The sequence below is a fragment of the Acanthaster planci genome, linkage group LG12, assembly GCF_054643075.1.
Source record: "Acanthaster planci isolate LZ-2023a linkage group LG12, COTS_SCS, whole genome shotgun sequence".
Lineage (NCBI taxonomy): Eukaryota > Metazoa > Echinodermata > Asteroidea > Valvatida > Acanthasteridae > Acanthaster > Acanthaster planci.
The window spans coordinates 3,388,718-3,413,899 of NC_141788.1; the positions used below are offsets into that span (position 1 = coordinate 3,388,718).

Consider the following 25,182-nt stretch of genomic DNA (forward strand, 5'->3'; position numbering starts at 1 on the left):
GCACTAGTATCTCAACGATCTTAACGTACTTAACACAAAATAAAGCAACAGCACCAGACTTTCATTTTTCCCGAGATGGTCTACAAATAAAATTGTCTCCCGCCCAGAATGTCATCCTGTTAAGTTTGACATGATTTTATAAATAATTTTACGCTTTTCAAATAAACTTCTAAAAAATTATCAACCAGATTTTTAAAATGCAATGATATGAATGGTCTCAAACTTATTTCATCTTGGACCAAAGAAGACAAGGGCAATATTCTTTCAAATTGTCTTGCCGGATATAATAACGCGATAAACGTCAATCGAGGGCGCTAAACAGAGTTACCAATCAACAGTTGACCGTATAAGTTTGTAATAAAAGTAGAGTTGTAGTACTAGTACAGTATAAGGAAACGTTGAAGGAAGTCGGAGTACTTTTTGAGTGTGAGTTGGTTAAAAAATAAGAAAGAAAAATGATACAATTGCCATACAACTTTGAAGTAGTAAATGTCAAAGTGCATTGCTGTATGACTGTACTGTTTTCGATTGATTATGATGGTTTTGATACTAGAGTTCATTCATGACACTTGTGCCCGGCCTGGCCTAGTCTTTGGCCCCCGATGATTGTTAGGGTAGTACTAGGCCTCTAATTATGTTTATGACACCAAACTTAACCAAGACTAAGGCCAGTAAAAACTTTGATTTGGTTGACGACCCCCCTTGTTGGACCATGGAATAAGACTTTTGTCTAACAAAGCTGTCAAATATAAAGTAAAACTGGGCCCGGCATTTTGGCTAAAGCAGCGTCCTTCAAAATTATTTTCACTTCGCCTTAGAGAAAGATTGTGCTAGGGGTAGTCTTGGCACCTCAGGCCCTGCAACTGTTTTTAAATTGATATTTTAGGTCACAGTCAGTGGACCTAGCCAGCAAACGGTTTGTAGCAGTTTTTGCAGGTGCATTTTACATGTATGATGTAACTCAAGTCTCACTCAAGTCACAGCCATCACCATCATGAAATGGTACTTGAACTTGTTAGCACTTTAGGACTTCTCTTCAGACTTTTTTTTTGCTTGCTCATTCGGATAGCATTCCAACTTTCCTCAGCGTTGCAAGCAGTCATTTTTGTTATTGGTACCAGAGTGTGTTGGACTAAATCCTGCACTAAAATAAAAGAAAGCACCACTTTTGCCCCCTTGTTTTGCACTTCAAGATGCTTGAAAGTGAATATGGTCCTAAGAGTAAAAAATGCAGATTGAATGTTCACATCAGACTGAGAATTTGCATCCAGCAAGTATATTTCAAACGTAAAAACAATTTACCATCCGTCTGATCAGATTAATTACAAGTACAGGTGATGTGGTATCCCGTTTTTGAGGAGGGTGACCTTTGACACACTATGTTGGTGTTGTAAAGAAAGAAAGACAAGGATGTGGAAAAATAATAAATGTCTTCATTTGCTTTCTCAGATGATTCAACAATGCAAGATGAATGCAATGAAATGCAGTTAATGGCACTTCAGCTACGCATCAGTCCATTTTGTTGTCGTCGTCGCCATTTTTAAGAGTATATTTTTAGTACCTGAGCATCATGGCTGAGTTTGATGCAAGCGACGAGGAAGATCAGGTAAAAAAAAATCGGTTTTAGTTTTACATCATTTGCCGTGGGAATGATTGCTCTTTTTAATTTGGTGAAAATGGTGTACATGTACCTCCCCGAATATAGCTATCGTTGAATTCACGGCGTGACTCTTTTTCTTAGAGAAAGATTGAAATCAGTTGTGAATTGATAAAACATTAGCCCAGTATACCCAGAAATTTGTAGAAGCCATAATGATTGATCTCATTTCCCTGAGCTTCGAAAAAGCCCTAAACAAAGGGCAGAAGGGCACAGGTCTAATTTCCTTGAACAGTTTGTGCCACTAACAAATATCCATATTTCAAAACGATTTTAAGGAACATAACTGATCATGCTGCTCACACTTCAGAGATATTCGATATCATGATGAATTCTGATGAGTGATTAGCAATTATGCATGTAGCCTACCAGTAGATTTCATTGTTTTTCAAGTTTGTTATGTTTGCTATTGAAAATTGGAATCGACTCTGAACGGAATCATGATTCCTGGATGGAGTGGCATTCAATTCCAAACATGCTGGAATCGACCAACACTGTAAAAAGTTATTAATTATTGTTATGCATTGCGTTTCCTATACAGTTCTATGATGCATGTGAGAAGCTTCCAGTCACGTGAGTATCAAATCTTCTAAAGGCACATTGTAATGTTGGCTCGTTTTGGAATAGTGAGACTATATTTATATTATTTATTTTAAAAAAATGTTTTAATTTTGTGAAAATTAAGGTTGAAAGCCTGTTTCAGTCTTGGTTGAGTGTAGAGATCGTGTTTGGTTAGTTTGCGAGGAAGGGCAAACTTCAGGGGCTTGAGGGCACGTGCCAAGTCACTCATTTCCTTGGAATTTTAAAATTTAAACAGAAGAAAATACTGGAAAACATGTCTAGGAAAACAGGAATAAGTGGTCATTTATGATGCGTGCTGTTTGTTGTAAATCACAAAAGAGTTAGTTGCAAGCATGATTGTGAGTTTTATGCATGCGTGAAGTTTTAATAATGTGTCTCATATGCTAATGTGTTGCCAAGGTGATGACCTCCTTGGACTGCTGAAATACGCACTATTACAATGAATATACTCTTATCGTTGGCCAAACCCGCAACCCCAAAGCAAACAAATGCCAAAAGCAAAACCCATAACAAAGAATGCCTAAATGTAAAAAATATAAAACATTGAAATGTTTTTACCTTCCAACAAGTGGAGAGTTAAGGACTGTTTGGGTTAAGAAGAGGGCCTGCATGTAGACTGCAATCGTTGACGTTTGTGTATATAGCTAGCCAGCTAGGGCTGAGTGCTATGGTGTGGTTTTTATGGAGCAAGGATAACACATACCTGTATCTATATCTTCCTGCTTGGGCTGCCTGGTGAAATATTGATGGTAATGGTTGCTGTGCTCTAAGAGATGCATCGGAGCTCATTTAGCATTGATATCAACCCGATTACTTGGCCAGATGTCATGAATATTCATGCCGTCTGGGCGGTATTGTTACTGGTAGCTTGGCCCCTCCCTTGACTGTGTGGGTGCTACAATCACGTTCTTGGGTCACGGTTGACTTGTGCTATCTATTTTCCCTGCTGATATAGGCCCTGCTTGTTAAATTATGAAAGTTCCAGCTTGGATTGTGCTGTTGAAGGGATAAGGCCACCGTTCCTTATTTGAATAATCCTGTTTGTTAATTCATATTTTTGCTGATACCAAGAATCCAACTGCATTTTTGAGTTGGGGTGTGCAGTCTGTTATTGTCCAACTTGCCTTGAATTGAAAGCCTATGCATCAAAGTTGACTAAGTTGTATTCATTTACATATGTACATCTACAGCTTCTACCTGAGATGACATTGCAGTTCTTGGCATGAAAACCCCAAAGGCATTAAAATACCCTTTGAAATTAGTGAAACCAAAGTTGAAATGTGTATCTACATGTACATGTATAAAAAAACAAAACAGTGTCTTGAGAAAAAAAACCTGCATGGTGGCCATAGGGTGCCAGATGCCCTTTTGGCTGAAATGAAAGTTCAGTCTGGTTGACTACAAAAGGACACCATGGTCAAAACAAGGTCAAAGAGAGGCCACCGTAGTCTCTGTGGTATTCTAGACTTATTCTGAAGGCAACACATCACTAATGCATCAAAGCCATGCCTTTTGTTAACACTTCCGTGTTAAGCATGAATGATAATCTAGTTACAGGCCAAATGTGCTGATTTGCTGTTGAAAACTTAACACTTTGGTGATCTTAAGGAGCAGTCAGCTTGTTGGCCTTAAGTCTCTGAAAAACCGAAGTGAGTATTTGTTAATTTTCATGACATTTGCACTTTGAGCACTGAGGAAATCTTTGCCGTACACAGAGTGGTCTCAAAGCAAAACTAAACGCAAAGTAGTTTTGTGCTAGTTGCATTACAAAGAGCAAAGTGAGCTTGTTTTGATGTATCACTGTGCACTAGTTAGGTACCGGTATCATGGTAGAGATGGATATAAAAATGTCAGTGAAAAATACCAAGAGTTCCTGTTGGTTCTTCCACAGACATCTAATTCAAAACTGACTGTGGCAATTAATTTAGTTGAACATTATTTTTGACTATTTTAATATTGTTAGATGGCCCATTAAAAAACATCTGTTTTTTAGATGACCTGGCTACCATCTGTAAATAGAGCTATTATTATTGTGATTTATTTTTAGCATTGGTTCTAAAATTGTAGAGGAGAATTCATTCCGTACAACTTGTGTCCAAAACCTTGGATGATCACAACTTCAGTGCACAGCTGTATTTGTGGACAAAAAATGTGGACAAATGTCTCCAACAAAGCATAGTCACATTTATTTCATTGATTTTCACAATCTACCTTTCAAAAAAGAATTTTATTTTCTAAACATTTCAAAGCCACCCTGGCTTTAATGAGGTATTTGAACACCCGTTGATATAAACAGTTTTTAATTCAAAAGGTTGTCAGGGTTTGAATACATAACATGTTCTTTCAGTGTTGATTCATGGTCTCGAGAATATCAAAAACTAAAAGGCAGAAGTCACTGCATTTTCTGCACAAAAGTACCCCCTCATTCACTTTCAGGACTTGATTCATATTCATAAACTCAGCTTGATTAATATTCATGTATGTCTTCCTTTAGCCACACCCACACTGGCAAAGAGAGGGGCATAATAAATTGCAATCTAAATCTATCCTCCTTGCCTGATTGCACCGGTCTCTCGTTGACTTGAGCCTTGCTGTATAGCAGTATAGCCCACCGTGGCATATATAATGTACATGTACGTTCATAGAGGCAGACTGTATTGGATTTAATGCCGCGAAAATCCACGTGACAGACGTCCATTAGTGCGTAGATTGTCCTGTGTGCCATGTACATGTACACACTCCTGTATACCCTTACCAGTGTGAGGACTGCATTGTTGCAAGTGGTATTGGCCTTCGTGTAGACCTCGTCTCTCGGTCTCTCCATCCGTGGCATCCTCGGGGGAGAGTCCTCCATCACTCATTGTCATGTTAGCATCCCAAGATGCGCCCACCTGTTCGTCGTCGGCAACATCCACCGAGGAGTCAGGAGCAATCCCACAATGCACTGAGGCTTCTCTTATGTATGTATATGTACGCGGAATTCCTACACACACAAATGTGTTTGTTGAATTACTGGATAGTCATAATCTTGCCAAATGAGAAAGGTGTGAAAAAGCCCTTCTCAATAGAACTTACAATGTATTACTGAGGACAAATTGTATTTGTTTGCATGTACTTATACTCATGTGCTCATTTGGTGTACAGTTTGTGGACTTTAGCATAAAAGAGGTCCACATTTGAAGACATTGTGTGGACTTGCACACGTACAGTTTGCCCAGTATTACCATCTGTCTGAAAAACAGTTTCAGAGGCATTTGGGACAAAGGGCTGTCTGCAGTGTAAAGGAACGGTCAAGGAAACCACTGAAAATCTAGCTTGAGACTACATGTACGTGGAGTGAGAGAAGAAACCGATGCTTTCTGTTGAGTATTCTTGCATGCAAACACGTACATATATGTACAGAGTACATACATGTACATACTGGCACATCATTGATTATGGTACGCTTAAAGATAGCTTACCAACTTCTGCTGGTAGTGATGAAACCAACACAGTAGGTAAAACAGTTATGCATCGTACATAGACACTGTTACACGTACTTGCCTAAGTACATGTAAAGTTTATAGGGGTTGATAAATCTTATTTTAGGTTTCTAAAATTAATACGATTCTTGTGTTTGTTTCACTTTCATGTTCAATGTTTTTGCATATGAAAGGATTTCTGTAAATGATTGTCGAGTTCATTTTGCAGGATCAATACAAACGTGCACTTGATTTGGTTGTCAGTCTCTTGTAAAAAGTGATGATGTCTTTAGATGCAACCTTCCCTAAAAGAAGCTCAACAAATTTGGGTATAGTCTGCTCAGCCTAGAAGTTGTTGGAAATTGTTGTTTTGAATGTTCATTGTGTGTGAAGTTGATTTTCAATCAGAAAAAAACTGTCACCTTGTAAAAGATCTTTCTGCACTGGAAATGAATGTGTGACTAACTGTTGTCTTTATGTCTTGTTGTTTAATCACTTTATTTTCTCACTGTGTCTTACTTGTATTCATTCCGGCATTGTTTTTAAGTGTCAGAATTGGAGCTTTTTAGTTGTGCACTTTTTAACAAGAAATTCTGAAAGCCCTCCATTTTCCTTGTTTCTCTTGGAACTTTGTTGTCATCAGTGACTAAGTAGCTTGATAATTTCTGTATTTGTAATTATTACAATCATGACCTGTTTCCCGGAAAACTTGGAGGAAGCAGTACAGAAACAAATGTTGATAAATGATGAGGGAGGGTTGATAGCACAAATTATGGATCATTGGAAAACCAATCATTACTTTTCTAAATTATTAAAAATGTGCTCAAAATTACACAAAGTCAATTTTGGTTTTTAGTTTCTTAGTCCGGATTTTGTTGGAATAGGTTACAATTCTTCTCCTTGTTATTATTTTTATTCAATGCATTTTTTTTTGTCAGTAGCTATAGCATCCGTGTATGTCTGTCAAGGTAAATTTATGAAAGTGGCAGAGTGGCTATCGGTATCACAGTCGATTGGCTAATGGAAGGCGTCGAATGCAATTAGAAATGTGTCTGTCCTGTCAGTGTACTCGATTAGACCATGGACAGTTTATGTGTTACTATTTGGCCGTTATCAGCATTTAGGCCATGAGCTTCTACTTGTTAAAAACTGGCCTAGCACATATTACATGTGAGTGCATATAAATTCTCCATTCACTGAACAGTGTATGTTGTTGTGAATGGAATGTTTTTAAGTTTTCTTTCATTGAGTTAAAAAAAAAAATTCCATCTGCAAAAGGATGATATTGTAAAGACCTGAATACATGGGATAATAGAATCACATGGGAAACTGTTTAATTGAATTTGACAAGTGTGTGGAAGAATTGAACCAATGAACATATTTTTCCTTTTTGTCAGTGATGATCATAATTGCTCCAGTTGTGTGTCAGATTGAGTCCTGTGGCACACCTTTTCACACGCCATGGTTTCAATGTACATGAAGTAATTTAAGCTTTGTGTCAGTGATTTTAATGTCATCCTCGGTGCCGATACCTACATCTGCTTGGATGAATTGTTTATTAATCCCAACCTCTTATTCTTTGATGGGTGCAGACCTGTTTATCGTCATTAATCACTGATGTTATTAGCCCTAGACCTTGTCTTTAGTTTTAGGTCTACGCGCAAACGGTGCATGGGCTTGCGGCGTAAACACGAGCGATAGTTTGCTGAAGTCTGCAGGCAGATGAAAAAAATGCCAAAGCTAATTGTGCCTCATTCCTGAATGATCAATAACACTGCTCTGGATTTGTAAGATGACTCTCGAAAGTTATTCCAGCCGGCTTGTTTAGTTTGCATCTATGTTCAGTTTAGTAAATAAACTACAGTTCATGGGCTTTTCCCTGCCCAGCAAGCATTCTAACCATAGTTTTCATCATACAGTAATCTCAAAACAAAATAATTCACGTGCATGTTTTGTGAACTTTTAAAAATCATTGGAATGGGCACAAGTGGGAATGAAAGCCTGTATTCATAGCTCAGGTCGTGATCTGTGAAAAAAAGTAGAGAACATTGGCTAAGACACTTGGTGAAGTTTATCATGCAGATAATTCAGAAACTCAGGAGAAGTTTTTGGAAAATCTTGCAAACCAAAAACAATTTTTTTTTGTTCAAACGTGCCTACAGTGTAATTGGTAATTGTACAGTGTTTAACACCCATATATGTAGAATACACTTTTACTAACACACTGCACTGTGTTTTTTTGTTATAATCAGACCCCCCTCAATGAGAGGCATAAAAATGGCTCAGGATGGAACAAAGACTTGGCATCTTGTTGTAAAAGTATTCCAGTGCATACTCACAAGTTACACTCAACTCTTTGGACGATTCCAAGTTGAATATGAAAAACTTTCAAGACAGCAACGTGGAATTAAAACTTTTTTGGACTAGTTCTCAAACTTTCCGAATAAGAAACGAGCAGGCCCTGTATCGTTTGCAAGATCAATTTCTTTTCTTTAGCCTTCTAGGATATTCCAGCATCTACATGTAAACAGATCCATAGTCACTCGACTGTATGACGACAGCACACCGACAGAATCTTTCATTGCTCGATTCTGTGAAATTGTCAACTTTTAAATCTTTCATTTTTTTTAGCAGTTAAGTCTCATTTTGCTGGAGCACCCCGCATGCTGAGCTCTGCTTTTTCAAGGTTTCAGAATGTCTTTTTTTTCCTCATTCTGTTTTTCTATCACAGAGCCCAGGGAATGGACCTGGCTGCTTCCATCGAGGACACTAAGGTCTCCTTGGATCTCTTCCTCAACAACAACTTCAACGAGGCTAGGTCACGTCTAAAACCATGGTACGGTCTCGCATCCACTCCAAAATGAAATAATGTGATACCGGATACAGAGCACACGTATGTTAGTAATTGCAAATGGGGAGTACAGACAGAATGTAATACTTCCATGTAAAGAGGAGTCAGTCGTCTTGAAATTTCTGAAATTAACCGTTACAGATCCAAGAAGGCCTTTTTTTTGTTTTCAAATGAATCTTATACACTCAATAGCAGTTCACAAGTTGCATGCAAATGAAAAGATATTTTTATACCAGCTGGCTTACCCTGCTTGCATTTGTTTGAGGTATCAGTGCCTTTAATCATTAAAGTGAAGCTAAATTCTAGACTTATGTAAAGAAAATTACACCACTTTTGCGCATTTAGGGGCAGTGCAGTATTCATGTTTTGTTAAGGCTTGTTCAGTGACGTTTACAATGCAGGGAGTTAGGGTTCAGGTAAAGAGCGTAATCACGAATGCCCTAGGCATGTTAACATCAGCGTGTTGGTTTCTTTTCCTGTAGGGTGTCCTCCAGTATGTACCATGCCTTGGGCTATGGCACCATCAGCTACCTCCAGGCCATCATGACCTTTGACCCGGACGATATCACCGAAGCCATCAAGTGGGTCAAGAACTCCATTGAGGTGTCCAATCGTTTCCGTCGCCACAGCAACATGATGGAGTCCATGTCCAAGATGGTGCGCAAGGCAAACTACGACAACTACACCGACGGTAAGTCAGGGCTGGGGCACTACTATCGGCAGTCATAAAAAAAAACGAAGCAAGTCATTCCTAAGGTACTTCAGGGGATCTGAAAAACTTCTGAAAAAATTTCCATTTCAGAGGCACTTTAGTTGAACTCCTTGTACATGTACGTCTAGAAGTGCTTACATTTCAATCTATTAAAATTTATTTTCTGATCAGATCAAAAGATTGGATGTGTGCCAAAATGAATTGTAAAAACTAGGTTTAGAGCAGATTGTGTAAAAACAGAAAAAAACAGATTTGAACCCCTATAAACATTTATAAAAAATCTAAAAACAATACAAATCTTTTCCACACAAAAAGGAAATCAGACAAAAGGGTGCCGGCCTGCGACTTTGTAAATACAATGATACTCATTCACATATTTTATGTTGAGTATTCGCAGATCACATCATTTTATTGGCTACCTCTCCCCCTTCCCCCAAACTGTGAAAAGCTTAATTGCCTGATATTGAACACCGACAATTTTGTTGGTATTGATTTGATTCTGTCACTTTACACTGTTAATGGACACCATGTGAGTAAATGCATTAATGGTGTGGTGGCTACATGTATGCCATGTGCATGTACGTAAGTTTACTAATGTACATGTATCTATCGAACAATGTCATTTATTTCCCAAGCTCCCTTTCCATTTTATAAATTAGGGGTCCAATTTTGCCCCAGTCCTTGTCATGTCTGACATTTATCATTATGTAAGTTCAGAACACATTCTCTTATTTCCAAGAGTGATGAATTAATGCAGTTTACCTTCCAAACAAATAGAAAAAGTTTGAAATCAATTTCAGTGATGGTTCCATGTCGAATAAGAAAGGTCAGATGTAACAGGGACACTTCAATGTCACACCTTTGGACCCCTAATTATAGAACGACCCATATGTACATTGATCATACATGATCATACGTGTGAAGGAATTGGAGCGCATATATACTTAAAACATGTAAAATAGGATTGTGTTTTGATCTCAAGCTAATTTCAGTGCAGAATTCAAGTAGGAGTAGAAAGAAAATTCTGGACAAAACTATGAACCCATCGCTGGCAGAAATCCTTGTTCCAAATAGTCTGTCTTTATGCAGATACAATTTACATGTATATATACATGAGCTTGCACAGTACCGATGTATACATGTACATGTACATCTAATTAGCACACTGGGTTGGTGTTAATATTTTGACTGTTGAACTGCGGTACACAGGTTAGGTGTAGCAGGGACAAAAAATGTTACACCTTTGACCTGAAGTGACAGAATGGCCCACATGTACACTTGTACATGTAGTGTGGTGTCTACATGTACATACGGTATTCAGAAGGCATTTTAAATTGGGGCTTTACCAGAAAATTAACACGTGAAACAGTTTTGCTGGAGTTAATGATGCCCAGTAGACTCGAAACTGCTTGTTTGGGGTTGAAGAGTTCTACTGGTCAAGGTTTTTGTGTCTGGAAAATATTTCCAACTCCTTGCATATAATTACATTCAAGGCCTCATGCCTCACGCTAGTCACAATAACAGGCAAGGCTCAGAAATAAGTCTTGTAGACATATGACAATATAAAAATATCAAAAATAAGATACACTACATACATGTATAATACGCATACTGCACGTATATATTATCTAGCCATACTCTTGTTTTTGTTTTTTTGTCTTAATGGGTCTTGTTTTGTTGTCTCATCTGTTTGGACTCCCAAGAGCAAACTCAATTAAACGTGTTTTGGCCTGTTTTACTTTTATGCAGAATGTGAAAATATTAAACTGAGTATACATGTTTATTTGTTAAATACAGGAGAAGCAAAATAAAAATAATAGTGGGAAAAAAAAGTGGTTGTGGGCAATTTCTTTTTATTGGTTTCGAGGTTAGATGTGAATCACAAAGAAATATTTTGTGCACCATCAGCTGTATTAAGGTGTGGGTATTTTTACTCAAAGGGGCCCACTGTTGTCAGAACTGCTATTGGGGAATTTCTTGGTTAGCAATATGACTGATATTTTTTGCCAGTAAATCAATCTAAAGTTCTGAGCTTGTTGCTCCTAGCCACTGATGTCATCACTGCCATGGTTGCTCAACTTGTATTAATGACCTGTGTATCCAATTCCCTGCAAGGACTAATTGAATTCAGGAGGTGGGATTATGAGGATTATACACAACCACTGGACTTTGCTATCGGGGATTTGAATAATCGAACTGTCGGCAGACCAGGCAGACCAAGTAACATGTTCTGCACTCTGGGGGAACATGGACACTATCTCTCACACACAGGTGTGGGGTATCACACACACTCAACCTGTGTGTGGCCATGTCACTTGGATGAATTGTGTTGTTTACAAAATTAATCGTGGTGGAAAATGAGGGCGAATGGAGCGTTGAAAGAGAATTGGACTCTGGGCAGAATGGTAGCAGTGAAAATTGGCAAAAGAAAATCCTGGCAACTTGTACATTGTACTTGTGCATAAAGGGCGTGTAATCATGTATCTTTTGGAGATTTGGCATTGCATGGATTTGAGGTTGCTCAAAATAAGTAGGAATATCTGTATAATTGAACTCATTTAAGCACATGGCGTTTTATTTGGTTTTCAAAAGCACTGGTATTAAGGCACATCACATACAAGTTTTATGATGAGATTTTGATGTGTTTCAGAAAAAATATCCTTAACCTATTTTCAGATTTCCTCAAATGTGTAAACAAAACCCTGATTTAAAAATAGGATCTCCAGTACATCGTCGTCTTATAAAAGGGAAAACTGTTAGTCAAAAGGTGTGTTCCACATACCATGTACGTGCATAGAGTATTCCTCAGAAAGGATATAGAGTATATTATATTTTGGTCAGTTTGCACTGGAGAATTGTAAAATCAAACCGTGGCTCCTCCTAAATTGAAAAAAAAAGGAAAAACCATGAACGAGCCTGAGAAGAGCCTGAGAGTCTATGACGTACTTCACCCTCATGGAATAATGTCCTCTCCCAAATTGTGTCTCTCGTCATGTCGGATCTTGGAAAAAGCAATTAGAGGCGGGCAGAACTCCGAAAAGCAGGGTTGACCTTTTCGATGACGCCGCAACGGCAGGCTTTCTCGTGAAATTTCCCTCCACGGAATTCTTGTGTGGAGTTGGGGGAAAAAAATCTCACCGAAGCAACTCTCACCCCCCGCCCCAAAAAAATGAAAATAATCATGAGGGAATTGTACATGTATGATGGAAAGTATCTGGTGTGTTTGAAAATCACTTCATTAAATCTGCAACAGGGTAATCCTTCTTACTGTCGTAGCAATCTCACTGTCTTATTAATCTTAGTCATTTCAAATTTAAAATGCTATAAATTTTTTTCTGTGTGCCAAGAGTGTTGGCATTGGGTAGAGAGGCCTGTAGGAAATTTGCTACATTCATATGTACACCTATTGGAAGTTTCTTATTACTATATTTTTTGGCTTGCGCTATCTCAGCGACTCATTCTTGTTAGCATGCCTTCAGTTTTGGTTGTCATGGGGACATTTCAGAATGTTCATTGAAGGCACCCGCTTTTTTGTCTAATGCTCACTGATTCTGGGTAAATTGTGTTGCCAAGGTCAACTTTGACCTTGATAATTAGTAGTCAAATTGGAAGAGGTTGAACTAAAAAAGTGAATGGAATGTTGAAATAAGACACTTTGTTACATTCTATTGATTTTTAAAATGCATACATGCACAGATCGAAAGAGTTGTGGCCACATTTGTGATGCTATGATTGTAATGAAAATTTGTATGGGCCAAATTGAATTAAATGTAAGTTAAGCATACACATATAAAAAAGACACAGTGTGGCAGTAGCATTACACATGTGTCCAGATGAAGTCTGGCAAACCTTACTTCCATGGGTACCATGTTCATCATATGCCCTGATGAGTTTACCCATGGAGGTAGGAAAATGATTGTACAATCCCTTGTACTGTACATGTATTGGTGAACATGTTCTTATGGAGGGGTATAAATGTTTATGTTACACTGCACCGTATATTAAGGAAATGTTTGCCTAACTTGGCAAGATTTTTGCCACGTTTTACCGTCAGTGGTCCATGTAAAATAATTGATGCAGGTTCTGTTTAAGAAAAGTGGGGCCGTGAAATTCTGCCTTACTTTTCAAGGGGGCCAAATCTACATGTATGTATATGCATGCAAATTTTCATCTGTAGATGAAAGCACTTAATGGTGATGTTCCAAATCCACTGGATCTCGAGAGGTGCTTACTAATGTACATGTATTTGTGGAAGTAAAAAGTCAGAGCAGTATGCCTCAGGGAGTCAGTTATGAAGTACATTTGCGTGGATGTATAGATCTGAAGGACAAAATACCAGAACAGTTGTTGAGCGTTACTTAATCGTTCATGTCTTTTTTTCAAGTGTTTTCCACAGTGGACAGAAATCATAAATGTGCTGTTGAAATAAAATATGTTTCCCTCAGGGTACTCATACACAAAAAATACTACCAAGAATTACTAGGAATATATTCAGTGCTTCTAGGTGAAACCGGTCACTCTCCGAAGAGAATGGAGAAAGAAAAATATGGTGTCCTTGGGTAAGGGCTTTACCAGATTTCCTTTTTAACCTGTATTCTGGAAACGCTCTCGAGTAGAATTTGTTAAATTATTAGTTGATTGCAGTGCAGATGTTCCAGGAATGCCTGGCATGGCTGTTCACATGCTCCTTTGGAAGTTGGAGCCAGGAACGAATCCCCCCTGGTAGCAGTGTAGGGCCATGGTTCTTCTTGGAAAAGATTCTGGAAACATCTTTTGTTTCTTTTGCACGTCTAGCTGAGATTCATGGTGAGCTGTGCTATGCAGAGTCAATTCTAGAAAGAGCACTCATCACGTTCATTCAAGACGACAACCTCATCAGCTTCATCAAAGGGGGTCTGAAGATCAGAAGTGGTCACCAGTCTTACAAGTGAGTAAAATTCCTTAAATGCGGACTTGACTACGAGCCCACTGGAAGTTTTGAGAGCTGTTGAATATCAAGAAGGATGTGCAGTTATCAAATCATCCCGAGAAACAATCAGCAAAATATTCTTTTTATCCCAACTTTGCTATATTAAAGGAAATCAAATCTACAAATCTTGGCCATCTCAAGTCATTTATAAATCTTCACTGTTCGCAATCCACCAGGAACTGCATTCAGATGTTGCAGCAGAGAAATTGGAAGGATGAATATTCCAAGATGCACTTTGAGAGCGGGGTCCGGTTAGGACTTGGTACCTTCAATTTGGTAGGTACAGATGACCAATATTTGCCATCACATGGGTATGTTCCCCGAGGAATGTCGTGCAGTTTGATTTCATCGTAGGAAGTGTCCGAACATATTGGTGGTTTGAGGTTACAGATATGGTTACAGATAATTGCAAGCTACGTTGTGGACAGAGAAGTGAAAGCACTTCAGGATGGATTTCAAGTGTTCTTAACAGCACTCCCCAACAGTTTTGTTTTGATCCTCTCAGAAATACCACAGGTTGGGCACAAAACATCCTTTCTGTGAATGCTTTTAATGTGAAGATGGAAATTTACGTAAGGGTGTTAAACACAAAGTTCTTTCTTATTTTTATCTCATTACATGTGAAAAAAAAAAACCACTTTGTGTTTCAAAACGTGTTTTTCAAGACATGCTGTCTTCATTTTTTTCTAACCGTACTTTTGAGTTATAAATAAGCCTATAGAAGATTGATACTTAGGGAAATATCTTTTCCTGTTTTTTTCCCCTAGATGATCTCCATGCTTCCCAAGAAGATCATGAAATTGTTGGAGTTCATCGGCTTCTCAGGGGATAGGGTAAGGGCCAAAAACAACCGGCAGAAATTCCATTATAAACCAGTGGGAGTAGTCATCATAAAATCTCTGTTGTGATGCAGTCTCTCTCATGTCCATGCACCCAGTGCAGGGAAGCGTTCTTCAAAGGCGCTACCTCCTGTAAGTTTCAAAAGTCTAAAGGGTGTTCTTTTGAAAGACAAGTTAGCTTACATTTTAAAGGCCTTTCAAGGCCCTTCAAGATGAAAGCAAGAATTGATTCAGAACAGGTGGAGGGTGAAGAACAAAGGCAATCAATAACAATGCAAAAAAATGTTTGTTGTCATACCAAACAAAGGAGTGTCTCATTGTAGAGGTGGATTTGAAAAGCAGCGTGAAAGAGTCAAAGAAAATCTGGCAGGAAAAGGTTGGATTCGAACCCGGAGACACTGAGTTAGAGGTGATATCAGTTTGATGACTGTACAGATCTGGGATTCAGTCATCTTAATTCATGTATTTTCGTGACTTGTCTTTCAAAAGGTCCTTTGATGTCCCAGAATGGCGACATCTTTTCTAACATTCTCTCTCAATTCATGTATTTTCGTGACTTGTCTTTCAGAAGGTCCTTTGATGTCCCAGAATGGCGACATCTTTTCTAACATTCTCTCTCAATTCATGTATTTTCGTGACTTGTCTTTCAAAAGGTCCTTTGATGTCCCAGAATGGCGACATCTTTTCTAACATTCTCTCTCCCTTGCATTTTTCTTCCTCCCAGGACCACGGTCTTTCTGAGCTGGAGTCGGGCAGCAAGTTGGACAGTGTCAGGGCACCACTCTGTGCATCGGTACTCATATGTTACCACACGGTGGCAACGTATACATTCGGTAGGGACCAATCACAGAACCTATTATTGAATAATTAATAACTATGCTTATCTACTCAATGCATCCTCTGGGAACTGACCATTGCATGAATGTGCCCAGCGTCTGGAAGATTAGAGGGAAATGTTTCTTTCAGTGGAAGGCGGTTTCTTTACAAGTTCACCACAATGCACATCTACCACAAGTGATACAGTCACAAACTATACAAATGAACTATGACAAAAGTATTCCTTTGTCTGTGTTCATCGTGCTGCTTCTATAAAGCTGTTGGTTAACCGGAACAACTCACTGACATGCTGGAAGAAGTTCATCTAATTATGAGGGCACCAGTCTAATACCAGTCTGCCCCGTTCATAACTGATTACATTCATTTCCTCACTCGGACGATGGTGTTACTGTCGACTTTGAAAACAACATCTTCGTAAGAAAGGTTCTCAATTTTCTGGTTTATTTAACTTCCCAGGCACAGCAGATGGTGACATCGAACATTCCAAGACAATTCTGTCCCCCTGCCTGGAGAAGTACCCGACAGGGGTCATATTCCAGTACTTTGATGGCCGGATTGAGGAGATCACGGGCAACCTGACGTCGGTGGGTAAAGAGGAAAGGGGAATGTCCTCTTGAAGGGAACCCTGCCTAATTTATGAATTTGGAGCGATGACTCTTGCTACTGATGTGTTCGTACTTGTATCGCTATGACTACCCATAGCCATTCACCATGTTCACTGAAATGCTTGTCATGGCTCGCAACGACTGCGAGACTGTACATTCAGACTTTGTTGCTCAGCTGAAAATGAAATGACTGCACATGTGTGTGGAATTGGATTTGTTAGTGTGAAACATGATTGTACAGGATTTCGTTTAATAGCTTGACGACTTTCCAGTATACTTTTATCAGAGTAGCGTAAGATTCTTAAATACAAGTTACAACGGGAACACGCACAAAACCTGAAAAGGGCTCAAAATGAGAAAGACACGGAGTGGAAAACGGTGATTTAAATCCATATTTAGTTTTTCAAATATTGGAGTTGAAATGTTCTTCTGACATTATGAAAGTGTTAGTATCAGTGACATGTTTATTGATATTTGTTGGATTATTTCACATTTAAGATCCAAAGTAGCTCCAAAAACATCAAAATCTACATCTAAGGCAAATGATGGATTGGTAAGATTGATCAATTAATATGATTTGAATTTCTGGCTGATTGTCCTCTGTCTAGGCCATCGATAAGTTTACAGAGTGCATCGCCTCCCAGCAACAGTGGCGGCAGTTCCATCACATCTGCTACTGGGAGCTCATGTGGTGCCACGCCTTCAATCTGGACTGGCTGATGGCCTGCAAGTATGCCGACAAGCTCTGCAAGGAGAGCCGGTGGTCAAAGGTCAGCGGGCATGCTCAGTCTGTCATGGCTAGTTGTGAAGCGCGCTGCTGATGCCCGATTTCATAGAGCTGTCAAGCAGGACAAATTGTGCGAAGCAAAACAGCTGTGAACTACTCATCATAAGTAGTAAAGTTCCCATAACGTTTTGGCTGGCAGCCTAGCTTTGTTGAGCACATTCTGTCCAGCAAATTTTAGTGTGATTTGGAGATCTGTGAACCGGTCCACTCTGCCCACTGGGAACTCATCTGAATTCTTCCTTTCTGTTTAATCTGGCCATGAGTTTCCTCGAGTAGCCGGTGACTTTTTTTTTCCTAGCTACCAGCACTTAACAGTTCAATGTGGCAAATGGCAGTACATTGGGCGCCTGAGGGAGCCAAGGATGCCATGTGCTGTGCGCCCCCAAGGGGCTAAAAAAAGATCCCACATTGTGCCAAGAAGTCTTTGTTGTTGACCCCTTCAGGCCACCTACTTCTACCAGCAAGCCTGCTTCCTGTCCATGTGCCCAGACCAGACCGAGCAGACCAGGAAGAGTTTGAACGCGATGTTCCGTAAGGTGCCAGACTTCAAGCAGCGGGTGGCGGGCAAGTCCATCCCGTTTGAGAAGTTTGCCGTCCAGAAGTGTAAGAAATTTCTTGAGCACGGCATTGAAAACACCCTTGCTGGCTTGGTGAGTTAAAAAAAAACAACTTTTTTCTCCTTATTTAGAGGTTTCAGAATAAATTTTGATTTGATTTGTGGATTTTTAAATAAAGGGTTACACTTATTGCCAAGAACATTATATCTGAATTACATGTATATAGACGTCTTGTCACTGACAGAACTTGATTTTTTTTTCTGTCTGTAGGAACTGATATATACGTGGAATGGATTTGACATTATCGGCCAAAAGGAGGAGCTGTTACTGCCTGTCATTGACATTGTGGAATCAGCAATCAAAAACCTCAATAAAACAAAAGGTTGGTCAGAATAACGATATGAAACAGAATAATAATGTACCTGTGCTTAAGGTATTCAGATTAACATTTTTTAGGTAGCAGACTGATTCTAAAACCTACACTGTACAGTGTGCTGGCTGGTCTGTGTTGTTACGATCGAGTGATGTTTGCATTCCGACCACAAGCTGCCATTGGCTGCTCTTTTACCCGTGTGTTCGGGACTACCATTGTACTATAGTCTCCTATCTGTTTTGATCATAAAGTCAGGGATGTGTCTGTTGTAGCTACCTCTGTGTTAACCTTGCTTGCAAGTTTGGTATAACCACCTGTTTGTTGCAAACACCTGTGTTTCAAGGCCCTGGTTCATTGTGGCTGGACTCATTGGATACCTGTCTGTTGGAGTCACCTGTGTCATGTGGCAGCCTGTTCAGAAGATTGCCAAATACTGAAGTTAAATAAAATAGTGTTATTAGTGACTGAATCCCAGGAAATCAGCATTATGTCTGTTTTCTTGTTTCAGTTTACTTTAAAAAGAGTAGACTTAGCTGTTGTTTTGATGTATCCCCCTGATTTGAACAATGATCATCATGGCAAAAAGGTTGAGGGTTTCGATTTACATCATGCAAAACTCTCTTGACAATCCTTCCTACTTGAAAGTGGCCGCTTGGGTCACCAATATCCTGCTGTGAATATTTTAGAGATGTGCTTGTCTGTGGCATTCAGGTGGCAACGTGTGTTACTCCGATGACTACGGACTGGCCATGCTGCTCAAAGGCCTGTGCTTGAGATCTCTTAGGAGGCCGTCGCAGGCCGAGATGTGCTTCCAGGAAGTCATAGAACAGTGAGTTTATCTACACTTGCTTTGCTTGCCAACTGTAACGTCTATTTGCCGGCGCTGACTAACACTGGTGGGAATTTTGAAAGCCAAAGTTTCTGTGGCTCTTAGTTCTGTGAAGGGAGAGCTTTCCCACAGTAGGCAACACCAAGAAGGCTCATGGCTTAACCGTTTTATTTGTGCGGCTAAAGAGAAAGGGAGACACAAGACAGAACAGAATGTGATGAACAAGAGCAGAACAAGATATGATAGAACTTACTTAGATAAGTGCCTAGAGTCACTCTCACAGTAGAATATGATGAAGATATATTGATGGCTGTGCGAAGTATTCCAGAGTCTTTCTTGAACAGGTGTTTCTGGAGCACATGCGACATGGCTCTGGCCAAGAGAAATAGACTTTTATCGTGATGCTGCCATGTTTGTCTTGTTCCCTTTAGACCCATTGGCAATAGTAATACAACTTCACATTTTGAAAAAGGGAACACACTATTTTCCCTTCCGTTCCCTTCCCAGCCTCAGTTTGGTTACGTTGTGTGAATGGCAGAAAAAACAAGATGGCTGCCCCATGATAGAGACCTCACAGTCTTCAGAGTTATAAAGCCCTCCATCAGAAGAAGGAGCGGTAAACTCTCGTAACATCTTCTCTGTGCTCTTTCTGTGACAGAGAGGGTAAGATCTTGTACAACAACTATCTGGTTCCCTACGCCACGATGGAGCTGGGCCTTCTTTACTTACAACACAACCGACTGAGTGAAGCCAAACTGTTCCTCCTTCAGTCCAGGTCTGTAAACTAAATCCTACTCGCTGGACTGAAAAGCAAAGAGGTTTGCCCACTAAACCAGGTTTACCTGAGGGATATTTAGGCCAAAGAGATGATATCTTGTTACTCCGCCAAATGAATGAATGAAAACGAACTAATGCGGTGTTCAATAATGACAGTCTGAAAGGAGAGGATATATTTTCAGATAAACATCAAATGGCAAATTCTTTTCTGACAAAAAGATATTTTCCTCACAGTCCTGTGAGAACTGGTGTTCCCCACTGAGCGGTTGATTTAGTGTATTTTAGTAGAGATCCTCTGACATATTCCTGCCAATATTTTTTTTAAATGACCTTTGACAAAATGAATTAACTAAAGAGGATTCTTGAAGGAACTCATTAACCCTAACAGTCCTCAATCCCTCACCTGTTGGAGGACTGTTAGGGTTAAGATTGTGCATGTGGCGAGTATGTGCAGCGTGTAATACGACCCATAAGATTTGAACCAATCAAAGATGCCAGCATCCTCACAGGAAAGGATCTGCAGCGAAGCAGTGCATGGATAGAAAAGATAGAAATCACTCTCATAAAGTACACAAAGTTTTGTGTTCTATGGCAGAAGACATTCAATAGCTTTTGAACACATGCAGAGATCAGCACAACCGTAAACTTTTCAACAAAGGTCTTCTGTTCTCTCTCCTGATTTGCACCAAGCGCAGGAGCAAGAAGAAGTTTATGCTGGAGAACAAGCTCCACTTCAAGGTGCACTCGGCCGTCAACAATCTGCGGGTCAAGCTGGAAGCGGCCAGCAACAACAACCACACCGCCTCCACGCAGGACCTTGATTCGCTGGACGAGGAGTCCATCGCAGAGGGAGAGAATGGGCAGGACGGAGCTGCGGTGTCCATGGCAACGGAAGACGCCATCAGCCAGAGCTGAGACTTAAATGGATCGGCAGGTTGGGGGGACGGGACTCACCTAAGATCGATTAAGAATTGTGCAGAAAGTGCCAACGTGAATAGCAATCACCGTATCATTTGTCAGTGGGTATTGGCTTTGTGGACAAAATGTAGAGGGCGCTGTGAGTTCTTGCTATGAAATACAAAAAATATAGAAATTTATTAGACAGGTTATCAGCCGAACATGAGGATTGGTACGGTAATAAGCAATTCTCAGCAGATTTGGGACCTGATACTTAGAACTGTGGAGGAGATTTGTGTACGTCCTTGGCAACCCCTATAAAGTGTGCTCTGGATGTTGTTGGATTTGCCAAGAGTAACGAGCAACGCATCATAAATATACTTTCAAATAAACAAAAAATGGACAGATTGTTTTTATCTACAGCGTAATATTCTAAGAGTCACGAATGGTTCATATTACAGACTCCTTCTACCTGAAGGTGGCACAGTGTAGCATAAAGACGAGGATGAGAGAAGAATAGCATTATTATAAGAGGAACGTATCTTAGACCATAATAGGGAGTCTGCAATAGTTGGGTTTATTTTCAACTAAACTGTGGAAGCGTTGTGAATTGATAAACTGCGGGGTTGTCCTCAATTGAAATTTGGAAAGAGAGTCTGTAAAAAGAATCACTAACATGAGGTGAAGAGTTACAAGAATGCTCCTGGAGACAAAATGAAAGGATATCTTGCATATTTGATTTCATGACTATAAAATATTTTTGAGAGACAACAAATTATTTATAAGAATTGTCCTTGGGCGGAAACAAGGTTGTGTTGTCAATTAAATATGTTTGAAGATACACAGTGTCGAAAAAAGAATCATTTGAAGAATGTTGTACGTGTACGGGGGTATTTTTGAAGTTAAAGTGTCGAGTGTTTTTAAGAAGTAATTTTAAGCACAGGTTTATGGCATGTGAGTTGCACATCTTAAGCAGAGATATTGGGCAGGATGTAGAAGTATCTCAGTTGGTAGAGAACCAGAGCGGGTAGTTGTGCGATGGTTATGGGTTCATATCCCACTTCAGTCAATTTTTGTGTTAAGACTGATCTAAGAACAAGCTTAGTTATTTATCACATTGACAAATCGGGGCTGGATACACCCCAGTTGGAGCACCAGCACAATCTTCTAGATGTTGCCAGTTCAAATCCCTCTTCAATGAACTCCCCTGTTATGTCTAGTATGGGTCAAACCCCCCCCAAAAAAAAACCGCAGTAAGTTCTTGACATTGGCAAAGTGGGGCTCGATGTGCCTCAGTTGGTGGAGCTTCGGAGCGGTGTGTTTTTGGAAGGAGTAGGTTCGAATCTAGCTCAAGTCCATTTTTTTGCTTAACCTATTACCTGATCAAAGGATTCTGTTACAGCTTTCTCGCTGTGATTTGTTTCATTAGAGGCAACTGTAGATTAGATGTTACCTACATGTAGGTGTGTTTGTTTGAGTCTGTGGTGTGCTTTTTCTTCCTTTCAAAACTCTAATCACAGATTTTCAGAAATCTGTCTCTTCTTACGTTTGTACAATTTTTGCAATTTGATATCAATGCATTATGTTTGTTTTTAATTTAAAAACTGAATTTGCATTTTTTAACATCTTCTAATTGACAGTAATTACGTTCATCAGGAACACATTTTATTCCATGGGTTTTGTGTTGTGCAATACAAGAAATATTAAAAGACTGATGTAATCGCTCTGTCCATGAGGTCCTCTCTCAAGCCCGATAAATTATCGAAAATGTAAACTGTTGAGTAGAATTAAACCCATAAGGTTCAGGAAAATGTGGCCTGAGTACTTTGGTTTGGGGTTGGGAATTTAAGCTCTTGGTGAGTACAGGCGAGTACATGTACTCTCAATAATTGGAGTTCAAATACTTCATTTCTTGCACATCTGTATGAGGCTCTTTCCACACGTACACATTTGTACTGAGTTGTGACAGAAAATACAAATTGCTCTGTAGTTATAGTTGGGACCAACAGCACTACGAGGAGGAAAGAATTCCATACACAGAAGCTGCTTGACACCCCATGCACAAAACCCTGTGAGACTGGTCTGAAAAATTCTGAGTGTTTTCCAAGTGAATATTTTAATATTTTCCCTGCCAAATGTAACTTTTTAAGACATGTTATTGTTGTCAGATGGCTACTTGGTAACTTTAGGGGAAACTTAGTACCTTCTGTGTATGGCATTCTTTCCGGTGTACATGTTACACAATGCAGTATCGACCAAAGATTGTATAGCGCTGCCTAGCGGCGCAAGATGGATAACTCAGCCAAAAAGGTGTTGTCACTGTGGGTGCCATTCAAATGTTAATGTGTGTGCGTGCCTGTCGCGGTGTCGGCACCTGTGCATTAGGCGTAGTCGAACCGAAATGGTTGCAATAACAACGTTTAATGCGTTTTCACAGTGAACTTCCCCATCTTGCTACGCGGCGCTATAAGATCTTTGGTATCGACCAGTGTACACATTGTACTCAAAGTGATCATGTCAACCTAACTGTAATAAGTAGATGTGGGGACTATTAACCCTAACCCTCCTCAATCCTTCACCTGTTGGAGGATTGAGGAAGGTTAGGGTTAATGGAGCATAATTTGACAGTGATTAGAAATGGCAGCTGTGCAGGTTTAGACCTAGATTTATTTCTTCCCACTGGGTGTATTTTGTGGCCAAATAAAATTATTTTGTACTTAATATCAGACTTGGCCAAGTGGAATATGATGGGCATGTATCATGCGGGTCACTGTTACATTATTAAGAATATTGAGAAATGGTCTGTCAGGTCAAGTTTCTGTTGAGTCATTTAAACTGGATTTTAAAAATGGTGGTTGCATGACACACAAGGCTACAATTTACCTGACCTTTCCCCTTTGGACTTTTAGACTACAAATGGGCTAAACGGCAAATTGGTCAAACTTCCCAAGTCTGAAATTCAACTGCAGTTTGTCCTTTTTTTTATATGGCTCATGGTGAATGGCTCCTTGTTTCATTCTTTTTGGGGGGTCAAAATTCACCAGCATCCCTTTCATTTGAGATGTCCGAAATTGTAATCTGTACTTTTCTACAAAATGTGCTGTTTGTAAATACTGTAGGATGCAGAAACATTTGTAAACCAAGAAGGATAAATAATTTCATCATGAGATTTCTATACAGATACATACATGAATATGTAACTTACCTATTTCCACATCCAGCTAGGTTTGTGAAGTCCTTAATTCAGGATGTGTGCACACTTCACAGAATGACTTGCTATCAGACTGAGGTAATTATATCTGTCTTGTTCGCAAAACCAAACGATGTAGTCACTGGATGGGAACTCACAGGGAACATACCAACACTGCTGTGTTCTGTATCATAAAATGTCAACATTTCATTACAGTCCAAAATTGTGGAGAAACACAGACAGATGATGGATCAGCTCGTCAGTTGCTGGTTGGTCATTGATGTCACAAGGTGATAGGGTTCCAGCCGCTTGTAAGTTGTACTCCAAAATTGGTAGTTATTTTGGTCACAGCTGTTGACAGTACCAGTACCAGTGTCACAGTACAAGCACACTGTAAGTAGTTCTTGTCCTTATGGCAGGCACCAGCCTAAATTTTTGGGAATGGGCCTGGACTTGAACATTAGGCACTTTCTGTAGTAAGTGTGTACTATGTATGTGGCTGTGGCTAGTCTCATTGTAGGCCCGTAATTGGCAAGAGTCAGAGACATAGCCCTACTTGACTGCATTTGAGACTTACCCCCACGTCTACATGGTAAATTGGATTTTCTTCTGTTGTAGTCTGTCTTGAGCCATAAAGTTTTGTGAACTAAAATTAATATACAAATGCTTTCCTTAACTATATACCAAAAAGAGGTAGTCAAGTATATGAACGTGTCCACATGATGGCCTAAGAATTCATGTAGTAGGCCTAAATATTACTTCTGCTAGAGCTCAGATTATTTTTGGTTGTTTGCATTTTTTGTCGTTCTACAAATTGGACCCTTTACTCGTCACTTAAGACCTTTTACAATGCTTTTTAATTTGGAATGGCTTGGGGGACAACAGTTTAAGAACTCAGTTGATGAAAGGTAAAGGTGACTGCTTTAATGTCTGCGTATCGTAGATTATATCTTACCAATGAAGAACAAAACCTCAGGAATGCAATTTGTAAAGTGTAATTGCTGCAATAATAGGGTGTTTATTCTTGAACTATTTTTAGCTCAATATGAGTAATTCAAAGATGACAGCTTGGAGCGCTCAGCTGAGATAAACCTCATCTACAGTTGTGGCAGTAGAAGTTTGTCATGAGATTTTGTTCATACACTGTATTAAAATAAGCCAAGCTAATAAACAGAAAACCCTCACCAAGTCTGCCTGTACTTCAGTTGAATATCTTATTGATTTTGTAGTTTCACTTAAACACAAAATTCCATCTTTAG

General features: G+C 39.5%; 1 protein-coding gene across 3 annotated transcripts; it reads left to right on the plus strand.

The window, feature by feature from the left end:
• Nucleotides 1–310: 310 nt before the first annotated feature.
• Nucleotides 311–25,111, plus strand: LOC110977480 (tetratricopeptide repeat protein 39B-like). Of its 3 annotated transcripts, none has more exons than XM_022231662.2 (16): nt 311–426; nt 1,450–1,606; nt 2,199–2,230; nt 8,432–8,536; nt 9,034–9,242; nt 14,058–14,190; nt 14,409–14,508; nt 15,000–15,065; nt 15,796–15,904; nt 16,365–16,492; nt 17,122–17,283; nt 17,744–17,950; nt 18,128–18,239; nt 18,942–19,059; nt 19,718–19,834; nt 20,532–25,111. In XM_022231662.2, exons 2-16 carry the CDS (start codon nt 1,571–1,573, stop codon nt 20,749–20,751), a joined length of 1,854 nt encoding a protein of 617 aa, XP_022087354.2. In that variant the 5' UTR covers nt 311–426; nt 1,450–1,570; the 3' UTR covers nt 20,752–25,111. The 3 variants fall into 3 exon arrangements, with proteins under 3 accessions (XP_022087354.2, XP_022087355.2, XP_022087352.2); XM_022231663.2 differs by having other exon boundaries at nt 363–485; XM_022231660.2 differs by lacking the exons at nt 311–426; nt 1,450–1,606; nt 2,199–2,230 and adding an exon at nt 4,743–5,199.
• The last annotated feature ends 71 nt before the right edge of the window (nt 25,112–25,182 follow it).